Source organism: Pinus tabuliformis, chromosome X (genome assembly GCF_031772625.1).
Source record: "Pinus tabuliformis cultivar Carrire ecotype Pingquan chromosome X, CPIR1, whole genome shotgun sequence".
Taxonomy (NCBI): Eukaryota; Viridiplantae; Streptophyta; class Pinopsida; order Pinales; family Pinaceae; genus Pinus; species Pinus tabuliformis.
The window spans coordinates 1463840526-1463856995 of record NC_142308.1 but is presented as its reverse complement, the minus strand read 5'-3'; the positions used below and the strand labels follow the sequence as shown (position 1 = coordinate 1463856995).

General features: G+C 36.9%; 1 protein-coding gene across 3 annotated transcripts in view; it reads left to right on the top strand.

Moving 5' to 3' along the window:
* LOC149145527 (tRNA/rRNA methyltransferase (SpoU) family protein) overlaps window positions 1–16470 on the top strand; it is a 235640-nt gene that overhangs the window by 207353 nt on the left and 11817 nt on the right. For all 3 annotated transcript variants that reach the window (XM_089447019.1, XM_089447021.1, XM_089447020.1), the window contains one exon: window positions 1687–1813. In XM_089447019.1, coding sequence (XP_089303145.1) covers window positions 1687–1813 — 127 coding nt within the window. The remainder of the gene's footprint in view (window positions 1–1686; window positions 1814–16470) is intronic.

Below are 16470 nucleotides of genomic sequence, written 5' to 3'. Positions count from 1 at the left end.
TTATGACCCCTAATTTCCTTATTGTTCAGACCTTCAAGGTTCATTAAATTTAATATGACCCTATAATAGGCTAGAAACTTAATGCCTTATTGACATGGTCTATGTGGTTTACATTTACTATAATCTTCTATTGTGCGTAAAGTCTTGTGAGAAAAGTCGATGGGGAACCCATTTTTTTTGGATGAGATTTACACCAAATTGAGTGGTGGATAGACACTGAGAAGCCTATTATAGAGATGGCCCTTGAGTGGCCAAAGAAGCATAGACCACAAGATTTGGCATAGGAGGATGCCCTAGCATTGTTACCTTTGGAAGAGATTGAGAGTAAGAAGGCCTTAGTACCACTATCACTAGCTTTACAACTAAGGAAGCTACGAGAAGATGTTCCACTCTAGCCATAAGAGCTTCTTTTTCTAGAGGATGAGCCATTTTCTAGAGGATGAACCATTAACTTTTCCGATAAAAGGGGTAGATGTAATCATTAGCATATTAATCGTTGTAGATGGTTGACGATGACAAGATACAGCTATTATATGTAATATTTTTGATGTAGTTATTTATTGTGTATTCATTTTTTATTCTTTACAAGAGTTGAGACAACTATCAATATTGATAATTGAAGTGTTATGTATCATTTGACATTTTAAGTTATACATCTTATATATCAGTTTTCTTTTCATTTTTGTGGCAATTTGATTACTTGATGATGTTACTTTAGATTTTAATGGAAACTAGTATATATCCATCTTCACTCTAGATCTATCAAACATCGAGATGGATCAAATCTCACAAGATGCAGACTTCTTTTTGAGTTCAAAACTTGAGGAAAGGTTTGCACCTTCAGAGCTTTGATTCCTTTCAGCACTTGGTAGATCTGGAATTAGGATGGATCTATATTGGTTGGCACTTGGAATATTCTTATTTCGAATTATATGTTTATTAATTAAATTTATATTCTTATTTCTAATTATATGTTCTGAAATATCATGGTTATGAATATGAATTATTATTATCTAAATTTATTTTGATGTGATATGCATGTTATTAAATTTTTTTCGAAAAAAAATTGTTTGTAATTTTATTAATAAAAAGTTAAAACAAAATATAACAAATTGAATTGAATCAATTTATTATTTTTATTACTTTTTAACTTGTGCCGACATTATGTTTTATTATTATTATTCTTTTTTGATCTAATGCCTCATGTTGCACGCCACTACAACAGATCCCCCGTACTTAGCTGTAGCATGCCTCTCGGTGCAATGAAAAATAAATATTTGTGTATTTTTATAAGTTTTCCAATATTTTTCTATATTTTGCCCAATTTTTCCAATTATTAAGTTTCAGGATTCTAGGTGCTATATTTGCAACAATGGTTTTGATAACATCATAGTCATGTGATCATTCAACTTTGTTACACTTAGGATGGTGCCACTTCTTGCACCACTGTTCTTTGGTAAGAATTTTGGTGGGTGCACATTTCTTGTAGAGAGAAATTTCATTGATACCATTGATTGCACAATATATTGAATTTTCATATATCTTCTGGTGGAAATTTTATTTCCAGGGCTAATAATTTTGGCATGATGTCTTAACCTTCATTGTTTTTTTTTCTATAAGTTTGTTTAGTTGTTAACAACTCAGATATCCCAACTCTGATACTATGTATTCTTTGTTCCTTTTCAGGGAACAGGACTTTCAAGTAAAGAGATGGAAATTTGTGATTACTTTGTTTATATTTCACAATATGGGTGTGGCACAGCATCACTTAATGTCACTGTAGCAGCATCTATTGTTCTTCATCACTTTGCAGGTAATCTATATTCGAGCAAATAAAGGTACATGAAGAAGAATAAGGGGCTTTAAAACTTTACTATTGTTCTTGATGTTTTCATTGTAATCTGCTCAAATCAACAGTTCTCGCACTAACATGTAGCCCTTTTTTGACTGATCAAAAACAATGAATTCATTAGGTAATGTAATTGAAAGGAAAATTCATTGAGGAAATTGGTAATTGCCCCAAATCCTGAATCAGAAGTCCAATTTTAGATTTTGCTAACGTTTTACTTAAAATTAAAAAATCTTTACGCTTTTATTTTGGTGTCCTAGGCATCTTTTATGTCACAAAGTTGTCAATCAAACAGTTATGGAGAGGTCCCAAATGTGCATATATAGCATATACTCATTTATTTTGAAATAGGTTGTCCTTGGTGGAATTAAGCATGTTAGACCAAAATTAAGCAACTCAGTCAGATTTTTTTCCCTGAACCGTTATTATAAGATTTTGATATGGCTAACTTCATGCTTCTATAATTTTGGTTGTACTTGCTATCTAAGTTGTGCAGGTACATCATCTTCAAGATGGTGAAGATGGTCGTGAGTAAAGTTCATGTGATAAGCATGATATATGAATGACTCTCATAAGAAGGATGGAAGCCATGAAATATTCTCCGATGTCGTAAAGAAGAAGTAGAATTCCCTAAGTTAAGAGGGAGCTTGAATGAAAATAATATCCCTAGGATAAGAGGATGTACAGAAGTGATTAGATCCTCTCTTATTAAGAGGGAGTGACATATATGGTTCTCTACTTCATGTGTCATGCACTAGACTAGGACTAACAACCGTAAGTTTTAGTGAAGGCCATGAGTGAGAGAAGGAAATTGGAGAATGCATTTTGAGGTGCTGCTGAAAGAAGGAAAGCTGGATCCGATTAAAGAATATGTTGCTGCATGTGAAGTAGGAAAGGAAAGTATATGATTGAGGAATCTTCTATCAAAGATTCAGTTGATAGTCCTATTGAGTTGAGAAGCAACATCTAGAATGACCCCAGAGGTTTGTATTTGTTTATAAACATGTGAAAGCATATTATTGATTAGGGTTGTGTTTGTACAGGTAAATATCTCGAAGGTTTTGATAGCATGCTGGTTACCGATCAGTTTGATCGAGAGAGATTTGTGGTCCTTAATCTGCTGGATCAAGGAGTGTTGAGGCTTTGTGAGTGAAGCATTAATTGGGAGGACATTTGGCTGACACTTTGTTTTGATGTCTAGGTCCTGAAGTAGGGAGGGTGGCGTGGGTCATAAAGCTCTGACCATGGATACACACCTAGGTACTTGGGTTGGTGGTTAACATGTAACCCTGATGGTGGCTAGAGAGGTTAAAAGCTTGAGTCCATCTTAGTCCCACCCGGATAGATTGCCCTAGTCAGGAATATAGTTCGTGGCATTGCGGTGCCTAAATTGTTGAGAGACCAATGGATAGATTGCCCTGATCAGGAATATAGTCCATGGTATTGTGGTGCCTAAACTTCTTCATAGATGACGTGCTTTGAGATCTTCCATGTACCTCTATAATTATATGTAAAAATGAATACATCCCTAGTTAAGAGGGAGTATTGAAGAATGTAACTAGGTTCCGTATTCATATTTGTACTTGAAGTCAAAATGTAAAAAGCAAAAAGAATTTTATTATTATTTTTAATTGACTTGTTAAAGCATGGGTTTCATGCTTGGGTCAAATGTATAGGTAAAGCCTCCATTGCAGGCTTTAGGTTATTGTCAAAGTCAATATGTGAAGACTCCTCCATCCATCCAAGTCTCCTTGCTGTTGAAAGAATCCTCATCAAGTCGGCTACCATCAAAAGAACACATGTCGGCTCAATACAACGACACACCTCTTCATATATATCATGTCTGCTCATTTCAAGATGGAGACAACTATATATACAAGGATGAGGACTTTGCATAACTAACACAGAGAATTTGTCTAAGGATCTCAGAGACAATTACGGATTATAGAGATGTTTTTCAGTGCTATTGTAGAGGATATTTCATAGAAGGTACCGTCTTAACATTTCAGTGAAGGCACAGTCTCAGCATTTTGGTGAAGGCACATTCTCAGTATTTCGGTGGTTGTACAATGGACAAGCCTCGGTAGAATTGCATAGATGACTTTAGAAACAAGCTCGACATACCTCTTTGAAATAATGCAGATTATAGTGGAGACTTTCAGTGATACATCACAACGAAGGATTCAATGCTACCACAGTGTGAAGGGTTCGATGCTACGACAGTGTGAAGGGTTTAGTGCTACCACAGTGAAGGTCTCGGTGCTAACATAGTGGACAAATTAGTGCTATCTCAGTGAGTAACATGACAAGGTTGACTTGATGGATGGAGGTAGTCCCGAGTCTAGTTTGTAAGGGTCTTGGTCGTCTCATCTTGAATCTACTGAAGGAAGAATTTTGACCGGGTTTTCCCCTAGAGTGGGGTTTTGCAAAAAAAATGGAAAGCAAAATTATGGCAACCAGGAAGCATACCACTCACAACTATAAAGATGGAAGTGTTGTTGCCCCTAGTCTTCCACAACCTATAAAGTTGACACCACAACAATTGGAAGAAAAAAGAGCAAAAGGGATTTGTTACAGTTGTGATAGCAAATACACTAAAGGTCATAAGTGTGCTGAGAAGAAATTATTCTACATAGACTGTGAAGAGGAAGAAGAAAAGGAGAAAGAAAGGTCGAAAGAAGAGGATATACTCAAGGAACAAAGCCTAGATAAAGAAGAAATGAATTCGACAATATCTTGTAATGCATTGGCGGGAATTACCATTCCTCTAACCATCAAGATAGAAGGAAAAATCAAGAAGAAAAAGGTAATAGTGTTGATTGATTTAGGAAGTACCCACAATTTTATTCATTGTAAGGTAGCAAAAGAATTGAATTGCTTCCTATATCCAGCACCAGAGTGTCAAGTGATGGTTGCAAATGGAGGAATAATAATTGCTCTGGAAAGTGCCATAATATCAAGCTATCCATGGGAGAATATGTATTGACTAGCCCAATGCTTTCCATTCCAATGGGAGGTGCTGATGTTGTACTAGGAGTCCAATGGCTACAATCCTTGGGTACAAATTTTCAAGAACTTTTCATGAATTTTTTTGCAGAAGGAAAGGAAGTTGAATTAAGGGGTATTGCAGGGAAACTGGGAAAGATAATAAGCTCTAACGGTATGACAAAGCTTCTAAAAAAGGAACAAAGAGGTGTAATTGCACAATTATGTTCGCTAGATGTTTCCACATCGAAATCATCTATTTCTCCAGATCTCCAAAAAGTCTTGGACAATCATTCCAAAGTATTTGAGACTCCCAAAGGTCTCCCACCTATTCGTGATCATGATCATGCTATTCATCTGATGCCAGGAAGTGTTCCTCCAAACATCAGGCCGTACAGAATCCAGATATCCCTATGCCCAAAAGAGTGAAATTGAACGTATGGTTGCAGAAATGCTAGAGGCTGGTATAATTCAACCTAGTCAAAGTTCTTTCTCTGCTCCAGTAGTATTGGTGCACAGAAGGATGGATCATGGCGCATGTGTCCGGGTTATAGGGAGCTCAACAGGCTCACTATTAAAGATAAGTTTCCCATTCCTGTCATTGATGAATTACTGGATGAATTGCATGGATCAATTTACTTCACCAAGTTGGATCTTTGTTCAGGATATCATCAAATCAGAATGAAGACTGAAGACATTCCGAAAACAGCATTTAGAACTCATGAGGGTCATTATGAATTTTTGGTCATGCCTTTTGGCCTTACCAATGCACCTTCTACATTTCAAGGTTTGATGAATTCCATTTTCAAACCCACCCTTAGAAAATTTGTGGTAGTATTTTTTGATGATATATTAATCTATAGCAAGTCTTGGAAGGATCATGTTGAACATGTTGACAGGGTGCTACAACTATTGGAGGAGAAACAATTATATGCAAAAACATCCAAATGTTTCTTTGGAGTACAAGAGGTGGAATATCTGGGTCATATTGTATCTCATGAAGGAGTTAAGGTAGACCCTAGCAAAATTAAAGCCATTAAGGAATGCAAAATCCCCACATCCATAAAGCATTTGCGAGGATTTCTCGGGTTGACAGGGTATTATCGCAAGTTTGTTAAAAATTATGGGAGAATAACAACACCTCTCACAACATTATTGAAGAAAGATGCATTTTCATGGACTCCAGAAGCAACAATGGCCTTCGAACATCTTAAAGAGGCAATGTGCCAAGCACCAGCCTTAGCTACACTGGACTTCACAAAAACCTTTATTGTGGAATGTGATGCTTTAGGAATGGAATTGGTGCTGTTTTAATGCAAGATGAAAGACCCATTGCTTTTGAAAGTCATCCAATCAAGGGAAAGTTTTTACAAAAAGCCATTTATGAGAAGGAAATGTTGGCAATACTACATTCACTTAAGAAATGGCGACCCTACCTAATGGGAAGACACTTCAAGGTAAAAACGGATCATGATAGCCTTAAATACTTTTTAGAACAAATATTATCCTCTGAAGAGCAACAAAAGTGGGTCACAAAGATGTTGGGTTATGACTTTGAAATCATCTACAAAAAAGGGAAGCAAAATGTGGTGGCAGATGCACTCTCAAGAAAGGATGAGGATGTGGAAGCATTGTTGTGCGCCATTTCTATTATCCAACCATATTGGATAAACTAAGCAAGGGAGGAATGGAAGAATGATGAAGAAGTGTGGGCACTTATTCAAAAGTTACAACAAGATTCCAGTACATCTGATACATTTAGCTGGCAAAATGATTCGTTATGGTACAAAGATCACTTATACCTCTGTAAGAATTCCCAACTCAAACAAAAGATTCTTATGGAATTACACACTTCTCCCTTAGGAGGGCACTCAAGATTTTTAAAAACTTACCACAGGGTTAAGAAGGAATTTATTTGGGATGGCCTTAAATCATATATTCAAAAGTTTGTGGCAGAATGTTTGGTTTGCCAACAAAATAAAGTTGAAACAGTTAAGACCCCTGGTCTATTACAACCTTTATCCATTCCAAGCCAACGTTGGGAGGAGGTTTCAATGGATTTTATCACAGGTTTACCCAAGTTGGAGGGAAAGAGTGTCATCATGGTGGTAGTTGACAGACTTACCAAGTATGCACACTTTTGTGCATTATCACATCCATTTAAAGCTAGTACAGTTTCTACTGCATTTATGGAAACAATTCAAAAGCTACATGGAAACCCAAAGATTATTGTAAGTGGCAACGATCCCATTTTCATTGGAAATTTTTGGACATAATTATTTTCTTGTCTCGGTACTCAGTTAGCTCATAGCTCATCTTATCATCCTCAATCTGATGGGCAAACTGAGATAGTAAACAAATGTTTGGAAGGATATCTTCGTTGCTTTGTATCTGATAAACAGACACAACGGGTCAAATGGTTGCCTCTGGCTGAATGGTGGTATAACACTTCCTTCCATACAGCAACAAAAATGACCCCATTTATGGCACTTTATGGATATCAGCCACCATCCATCACATCATATTTAAGAGAAAATTCTAAGGTTTAAGCAGTGGAACATCACATCGAGCATCAACAACAAGTCCTCCAACTCTTAAAGGATAACCTCGTGTTGGCGCAGAATAGAATGAAACAACAGGCAGATCAACATTGCAGCGAAAGAAGTTTTGATGTAGGTGATTGGGTATTCTTACGGCCACAACCATATAAACAAATGTCCCTCAAGCAAGCTAAGAAGGATAATAAATTATCACCAAAGTATTACGGTCCGTACAAGGTGTTGCAAAAGATTGGTACTATGGCATACAAATTGGAGCTTCCCGCAGCTTCTCAAGTGCACCTAGTTTTCCATGTTTCATGTTTAAAGAAGGTTATAGGCGACAAGCTCCCAGTTCAAACAATATTGCTAGAATTTGACGAGGAAGGAAAAATTATATTGGAACCGGAAGCAGTCACAGAAACAAGAACTCGACAGCTATGAAATCGATCAATTTCGGAGTATCTCATCAAGTGGAAGAACTTATCCGCTGAAGATTCCACATGGGAGGATGAGAATTTTATACAGAAGCATCCAGAACTACTCAAGCGTTGAAGACAACACTTTTTTGAAGGAGAGGGGCATGTTAGGTCCCTATAATACTAGTGATTACCCCATTACTATTGTAGTTAATTCCTTATTAATATTGTTGTGCCCCTATTGTCCCCATATTGTTATTACTATGCCCCATGGAATCCCTCTATTGTTATTTTTGTGTCGTTATATTATTATTGTTAGGTCGGCTGGGTTATATTGTGACTCCTTAGACTCCTATATATAGAAAGGAGGTTTTTTCATTTGAATCATCGAAGAATTGTTCATTTATGTAATGTAAAGGAGGTTGCCCCCTCGAAGAGGCTAAATTCTAAGGCGTTGATCTCTCTTTTCTATCTTTTTGTGAGCTAGTTTCATAACATTATTTCTCGACAAATATTCCTCGGTGCTAGGTACCAAATTCGTGGGATTTTATTTCTGGACAGATGTGGCATAGTGGGCCAACCTTCATAGTGTGAGGTGGAAGGCTAGAGTCATGCGAAGGTATGGGGACATGTTGGTGATGGGGTCCACGAGGATCCATAAAACCTCGGTTGTTTCATCTTGAAAGAATGAGCAAAAGACTGCATAAGGAATTCTCGAGGTTTAATCCTCGGGATGAGTTGGCAAGGAGAGGAGCCCGCACTGAGTACTACGCATATAGTATATGCGTATTACACCATGTGACTTGAAAAAGGGTTGTGACCTAGGATGAGTGGGTTGGCCACTGCCACTTGGCATGAGTTGGACAACCATGTGGGTGCCACGTGGCAATCCTAACGTCGTGGCACTATCTGATTGGCCAAGACTTTAATCAACGATATCTTTTGATCCGAGAGTTGGATCGAAGCAAATTTTGTATCGTTGGAAATGTCTTGACAAGACGAATGTAATGATGTCATCCGTTTTAGGTTTCGAGAAATTCGAAAATTTTAGATCCTATTTCCTTAACTGAACTTTGGAGGTTGGGTTAGCTTAGTAACTACCTCCTTCTACCTTAGTAGAGGCTAGGGATGGTAGGGCGTATGATATGAGAATAATGTCCTTCACCTCGTGAACTTCATGTTTGTCAGATTAGGATGCAACCTAAATGCTACCATGAATCACTTGAGACCATACTAACCAATTGTCTCTGTTACCTTCAACAAGCACTTGGAGCTGAGGTAATAACTAGCAATTAGGGTCTTTGCAATCTTAAGTAGCTCCAACTTAGAGTGATTGTTGAAAATGTAGTGGGCATGGCTATGATTGGTAATAAATTTTATCATTCTTTTTCCTTTCTTGTACAATGCACCAATCCATCTTATTAATTTTTTTACTAGAAGAATCGACCACTGGGTTGGTTTCGTACTTGTGTAACACGGGGTTGATTCCAACTACTACCACTATACCTCTAGGTACCTACATATGCCCCTTCTACATGCACAAGTTAATCAAGGGGATTTGAACCTTGAATCTCATAGTACATAACACTTCATATCACAGTAATCGCTAATTGAGCTGCCCCTCAGGGGCTACACCAATACATTTATAATCATGGTCCTTGATCTTAATAATATTACTCCTCAAGAGGTTCTAGGTGTGAGCCAAACACCTTAACCAAAATATGTTAGGGTACCTGTCCTCAATGATTGCTTTTGTTTTCTTACAATTAACAACTTTATTAGTGATGATTTGAATGGCATTGTATGATTTAGTCTCTTGAGTGGTTTTAATTATGAGTTTTGCAATATTTATATAAGTTTTGTAATGATTTGAGTAGGTGTGGGTTGAAAGGAAGATCACACCACACTAGTAGACACGTCAAGAGTATTTATCAATGGCCCACTTTTAACATTTGTCCAACCCTCATATATAATGGATACCCATATTCATTCCACTCCTTGTAGATTTCTTTAGAGCATTATGGATTTGTCAAGTCCTATTGTTTTGAATTTTTCATGCACAGGGCTTTTGTATCCTTTAGGGGTACCATTGAATTATACGATTTAGTCTCTTGAATGGTTTTAATTATGAGTTTTCCAATATTTATATCAGTTTTGTAATGATTTGAGTAGGCATGGGTTGAAAGGAAGATCACACCACACTAGTAGACACATCAAGAGTATTTATCAATGGCCCACTTTTATCATTTGTCCAACCCTAGGATACAATGGATACCCCATACTCATTCCACTCCTTGTAGATTTCTTTAGAGCATTATGGATTTGTCAAGTCCTATGGTTTTGAATTTGTCATGCACGGGGCTTTTGTATCCTTTAGGGGTACCATTGATGGCTTGTACCATTTGATGCAAATAAGGTGAGCAATGAACATTGAATCATATGCCACTTGCATAGAGAAGCATAATTTCTTTTGCGTCTGCATCATCTTGAAAACGTTGGTTAAGGAAATCTGATATCGTTCTACACTTGGAATGCATAGGTGAGAAACCACTAGCATGGGGGGATAGAGATCACCATTGAACATTTAATGTGAGCATAAGGTTTCATATTCAACCCTTGACTTCTTTTATTTATTTTTGCAATCTCATCTTCCCTCCTATATTTGTTTCTATCTTTTGTTGTCTCTTGATCATAGGTTTGGACTCCTTTAGTCTCATTTTCATCACATGGCATAATCCCATAGAATTGCTTTCTCACATGGGTATGTGAATGTGTGTAAGTTGTTTTACAATGGGAGCATGTAAATTTTGTGGTTCCTCCCTCTTCCCCTCCCTTAATTTTTGTCACATACTTCTACAAGGGTGTTGAACTCTCTTTTTGTTTCTTTCCATCGCCACTATCATTTTCATGATCACCATGCCCTCTTTTTATTTATTTTCATCATCACTATCATTTTCATGATCACCATGACCTCTTTTTGTTTCTTTCCATCATCACTATCATTTTCATGATCACCATGCCCTCTTTTTATTTCTTTTCATCATCACTATCATTTTCATGATCACCACGACCTCTTTTTGTTTCTTTCCATCATTACTATCATTTTCATGATCACCATGCCCTCTTTTTGTTTCTTTCCATTGTTACTATTAGTTTAATGATGGCCATCCCCTTCCATTTCTTCCTCCCCTCCACATTATGTGAGACTATGCTACTTCCTCCTCATCACTAGTATTTTGGGTTTCCAACACCACTATCAATAGAATGATGGAGAAGGAGATATGGGAAAGAGTAGGAGAAGAGAAGACTCAAATATTCAACATATAATACTAGTTCATAACACATGGAAAGAAAACCGAACAAGAATGGGCTTTAGAGGCTACCTCTTGAACTCTTCAATGGTGGTTGAATACAATTAGGCAACCTTCAATCTCCATTCCAAGCTCTTACAAATCTACTACTCAACAACTAGCAAGAAGCCCACTCAAAACCGTCGCAAAGACGAGTGAAATGAGAAATAGAATGAGAGCAAATGGAGTGAATGAGTGTTTTAATCCATCAAGAAACCCTAGCCATGCCTCAGACTGCCTTTTGGAACCTTGCCTTTGTTCTCACAAAAAAAAATGCCCAATTTTGTGTAAGCTTTGGGAGCTAGATGGTAGCATTTTATTTAGCTTCTAGAGTGCTAGTCCTAGAGCACTCCCTATAGCAGTAGGGGTGACTCAAAAAAGAGGGGAGTATGCTCCCTAAGTTCATTCTTGTGAGCAAACAATTTGAAAGAATGCTCTTGAGGACACTTCTAGAATGCTTCCTTATAACTGCAATTCGAGAGTGAAGCATGGGGGGTTGTGGGATGGGGGTTCTCTTCTGTAGCTTAGCCCAAGATGCTTGGGATCTAATCTCCCAACGAATCTAGGCATTCCTATTGTATGAGGGTCAATGTGGACTCTTTCCATGGTACTGATAAAAGGTTGGCTTTGCAAGGCTTGTCTTTTGGAATTCAAATACTCCGCAATGGCATTTGTGGAGGATTTTTAACTATGCTTAAAGATTTCTAGTATGGAAAAGGCTATTTTTGCGAGTCTTTGTCGTATTATTTCAAAGAGCTATTTATATAAAATGCAGTTGCAAGTACAAGGTCCTATTTGAATTTTGGAGGGATTGGAGATGGCAAAGTGGGAATGTTGGTGTGCCACTCCTTTGACATAGCGCTCTGCTTATCTTAAAAGGTAGTAAGGGCTTGGACATTTGGAGGAGAGATGGTTGTGGTGCACAAAGCTGTTTTTGTGTCTTTTAGTGTATGATTCTAGAGAGCTATTTATATAAATTGAAGATGCAAGGTAAAGGTCCTCTCTGGGGGGATCGCAGATGGCAAAGTGGGAAGCTTATTTATATCTACGAGATGAATGGTATTTACGAGATGGTGTGCTACTCCTTTGACATAGGGCTCTGCTTAATTAAAAGGTTGGGACTTTGAATCTAGTGGAGAGATGGTAGCGGTGGTATCGATTCATTTGGAGGGCTCATTTCTCCTTTAAACATAAAGTTTGGGCTGGCTATTTCTTTAGCGTGGATTCACTATCAAGGGTAGGTTGCACGAAGTTGCCATTACTAGTTGAGTGTGGGGTAGTGTGTAGTGAGGAGAGTGCAACATGCTTTTTGAAAATGTCAGTGCGCTAATGTTTTTTGGTTATGGTTTCACATTGACTTTTACTCCATGTTTGTAGCTATCTTCAAAGGGACCCCTCTTGGGGGACACTTGGATAATCAAGGGCAACTGCAAACTACTTTGGCTTTCATTTTTTCTGTTTTCAATTGGATTTTTGTGGAAACATTGTTGTAAAGTTATTTTCAATTAGGTTACTCATCCCCTTTCTCTTGGGGATTTGCAAAGTTACTCATCTCCATGTTTGTATGATGTTAATATCTTGAGCTCCATTGTACTTGGTTCTTTGATATAATACATGGAACATTTTCAAAAAAATAAAAGTAAAAGATATACCTTTTTGTTCAATGTGATTAGCTAGCAGCCTAACACTGCTTGAAGTAAGAAAGTGAGATGCAATTTGTGAACCAGGTATGGAGATATATGAAAGGGTTGACAAACTGTGTGCTGAAGCACATTTTTCTTTTGACAATTTAATTATTGTATCCTTCATATGATGTTTCAAGGGAGGGGTGTAAGAAACTCAAGATTTTCATGATTCTTCTGGCCATTTATTTTCTGAAGGTTTCGGGCTGGACTTAAATAACAAATGATGCTTAGTCTCCTGAAGAAATTGACAGGAAAATTTATGGCCAGGAACTAGTATGATTATGTAACTTGCTCAAAATTCAGATCTTTAATCAACGAAAGTTGGTTCACCTCGTTGCATGGACTTTATGCCATATTATACTAGAAAGTATAGGAAAGAAATGCTTTTTAAAAATTCAGAATATTTCTAATGCCTTTTATAGTGCCCGATTTTGTTCGTTAGGAGCAAATATAGATAAATGTATTTGAAGCCGTATTCAGTCTCACAAAACTTTCTTGGACCTCAAAAGTATAAAAAACTTAGGATTCCTTTCATCTCTCATTCTTACATTTGTCAATGGAATATGAGTTGATTATTTCACATTTTGGTTACTTTTGGCTTCATTAAATTTTGTAATTAGAGAATCCATTGGTTGAACTTAATTTTTGTAATGAACGCATTTAAAAATTTGTGGTTGACATATCTCGAGATGAGAGATCTGTTTCTGGTCATAAAAAATGCAAAACGAAATTGCTTTTAATCTGTCCATGGTCAAATCTGCCAATCTCATGTCTGCCCATAAATTTGGGCAAAACTGCAAACGTAGAGGCATTTTCATGTGAATTGATTAAGTGTTTGTTCTGGTCTGCTACATTATTATATATACATTTTTTTACCAAGTATTTATATATGCATGCTTTTGTATTTAATATTTACTAACACATCTTCCTGTCTTGCATCTCAAAATCCAGTGCATGTTCTCAGTCACTTTATCTTGTATTTCTGTTGTACCTGTTTGCATTGAGAGAAGCAAGGTACATTTTAGAGTTCAGTGTGGATGAGATGTGTTATGTGCATAATAATTATACTTCAAATGAAAAGACTGTTGAGGCCTGCAATGTAAAGAAGAAAATTAAAAAGAAAAAGGTGGACTATTAGTTATCAAAATATATATGATAAAATAAACAAGTTTAGATCCATGTTAACCTTGTTGAAGATTGTAACTAGTTTCGGTCTTCATAAAACATATTTGAGTCACAATGAAATGTATTTATCAAAAGAATGAAAAAAATATTATTATTATTATTATTATGACTTATTAAAGCGTGGGTTTGATGCTTGGGTCATTATGTTTTAGGTCAAAGTCCCCATTGAGGACTTCTATGATTTATTCTGAGTCATTAGAGTCATTGTCCATTTAAAGAGACCCTTCTTGGGCTTTTGAATCATGTAAAAAGGTTTATTATTGAGTCAAATAAGGTATTTGTCACCTCCACACCAAGTCGGCCTCAAGGAGATCAAGTCGGCCTCAAACTGGGTAATTCGACCTCACCAAAAGCCTATATATTGAAGCAGTTCGAATTCATTTGGAACACACTCTCTCACTCAAGTTCGATATCCCAGAAGAAAGAGCTGGAAAAAGTGCGAAGTTGGAAAAGGAGGCTAAAAGGGGTGCGAAGTTGGAAAAGAAGGAAGAAAAGGTCAAGATCGAAATTTTGGGCTATCTATCTCTCTCTCGTGTGGATTCCTCTAGGAGATCGAAGTCTCTCTTGTCAAGTTGAAGTTGCTGCTGCCAGTTGCTGGGTCGAAATTGCTGCTGCAAGTTGTTGCTACTAGGTCGAAGTTGTTGTTGAAGGGTTATCATCTGCAAGAAGGAAGAAAGGGTTGACTTGGTGTGGAGGAAGTCTGTGTCTAGGTCAAGAGTCTTGGATTATCTCAAGGAAGTTATTAAGGAAGAGTTGTTGACTGGGTTTTCCCCTAGATAGGGGTTTTTCCCTAGCTGTCTGCCTATATCTGGTGTCTATGATCTTTGTGCTATTGTTTTGATAGTTGCTTGATGAACTAAAGATAAAAGAGGAACATAAGAAAAACATAAAGTCACAAGTAATTATCTATATAAAAGAAAATCTTTCTGCCTTTTTGATTTTCTAACATGGTTTCAGAGCTAAGGTGAAGAAGGGAAAAAGGCAGTTTGAGGATCTACTGAAAGGAGTCTAAGAAACCTCAAAAAGTTGAGCAAGGGATCATATAAGGAGATCTTATAAGGAAAGAAGCTTACTACCTTCAAGGACAATGTCTAACACAATAAAGGGAGAGAACAAATTAGAAGGAGCATACAATTACAAGTCATGGAAGAAAAGAATTGATCTCATTCTTGAAAAGAACAAAGTCCTGGATTTGGTTAGAGGAAAAGTGAAGAAACCTACCGAAGGATCTAGTGATGCAGATAAAGTGAAGTTTAGAGAGTCAAAAATATTGGCTATGACACTAATGGTAGAAGGTATAAAGGACAATCTTGTCCCATACATTTCCAACATAGACTCTGCTCAAGAAATGTATGAAGCCTTATCAAAATTGTTCACTATCAAGAACATTGGTCAAGTAGCAAGTCTTAAGAATGAACTAAGGACCACAAAAATGACAAAAGATGACACTGTGGCTTCCTTCTTTGTAAGGATAGCTAGAATTAGAGATGACCTTCAAGCCATAGATGAGATTGTACCAGAAAAAGAGCTAGTGATTACTGCATTATTGGGATTGCCACCTACTTGGAGTGCTTTTACTTCAAGAATCAACAGTTGGAAAGAAACTCCTTCATTCGAAGAATTATGGAATGCCTGCAACCAAGAAGAGATGAGAATCTCATTAGTAACCAACAATGAAGAAGAGAAAGTTTCAAATGCCTACTCCGCTCATCACTAGAAAGAAAACTGCAAGAAGTCAAAAGGGATAAGAAGGAAGGTTATAGGTATCCCTCGAGTTTGGAGGGAGCCCTCACCAACTTCCAAAAATAAGTATCTTACTCCTTGTATTACCTTTTCATTTTTGGTTTCCCTTATCTAAGTTTGTTTGTATTAAATACTAATCACATTTCTATTCGTATTTTCCTTGTTTAGGAAAGGCTTGCTGAATACTCAAGGATTATGAAAGGAGGCCTCACAAGACAAAGCATTGGAATTAAAAGGTTTATTAAGAAACAAAAGGTATGCCTTAGACTATAAGTTTTGCTTTCTTCATAATAAACATATATTCATTCTTGATAAACTATTCTACATTACTAACATTATTGTGTCTATCTCTCTTGAATCATAAAGATTATTGAATGGGTGATTCATCATTAGATAAATCTACCATCCTCATATCTTTGATTATTCTTGTAGAACCCTAGAAGGTCCTTTGTAAAACCCTAACTTAAGGGTATGTCGATGATAATGAGTGAAACCCTAGCCTACTTAGGGTTATTGATGAAGTTTAAAGAAAATGTTTGATGCTTTGATGATGTCATGTTTGGGGTTTTGGTATGGTTATAAAAACCCTAACTTGTTAGGGTTGAATGATGATGTCTGAAATCCCAAACCTTTGAAGTATTGATAAATTAGGGTTTTTTGTTGAAACCCTATATCTTTAAGGTTTGGTAGGGTTTATGAGCAAGACCCTTATGTTAG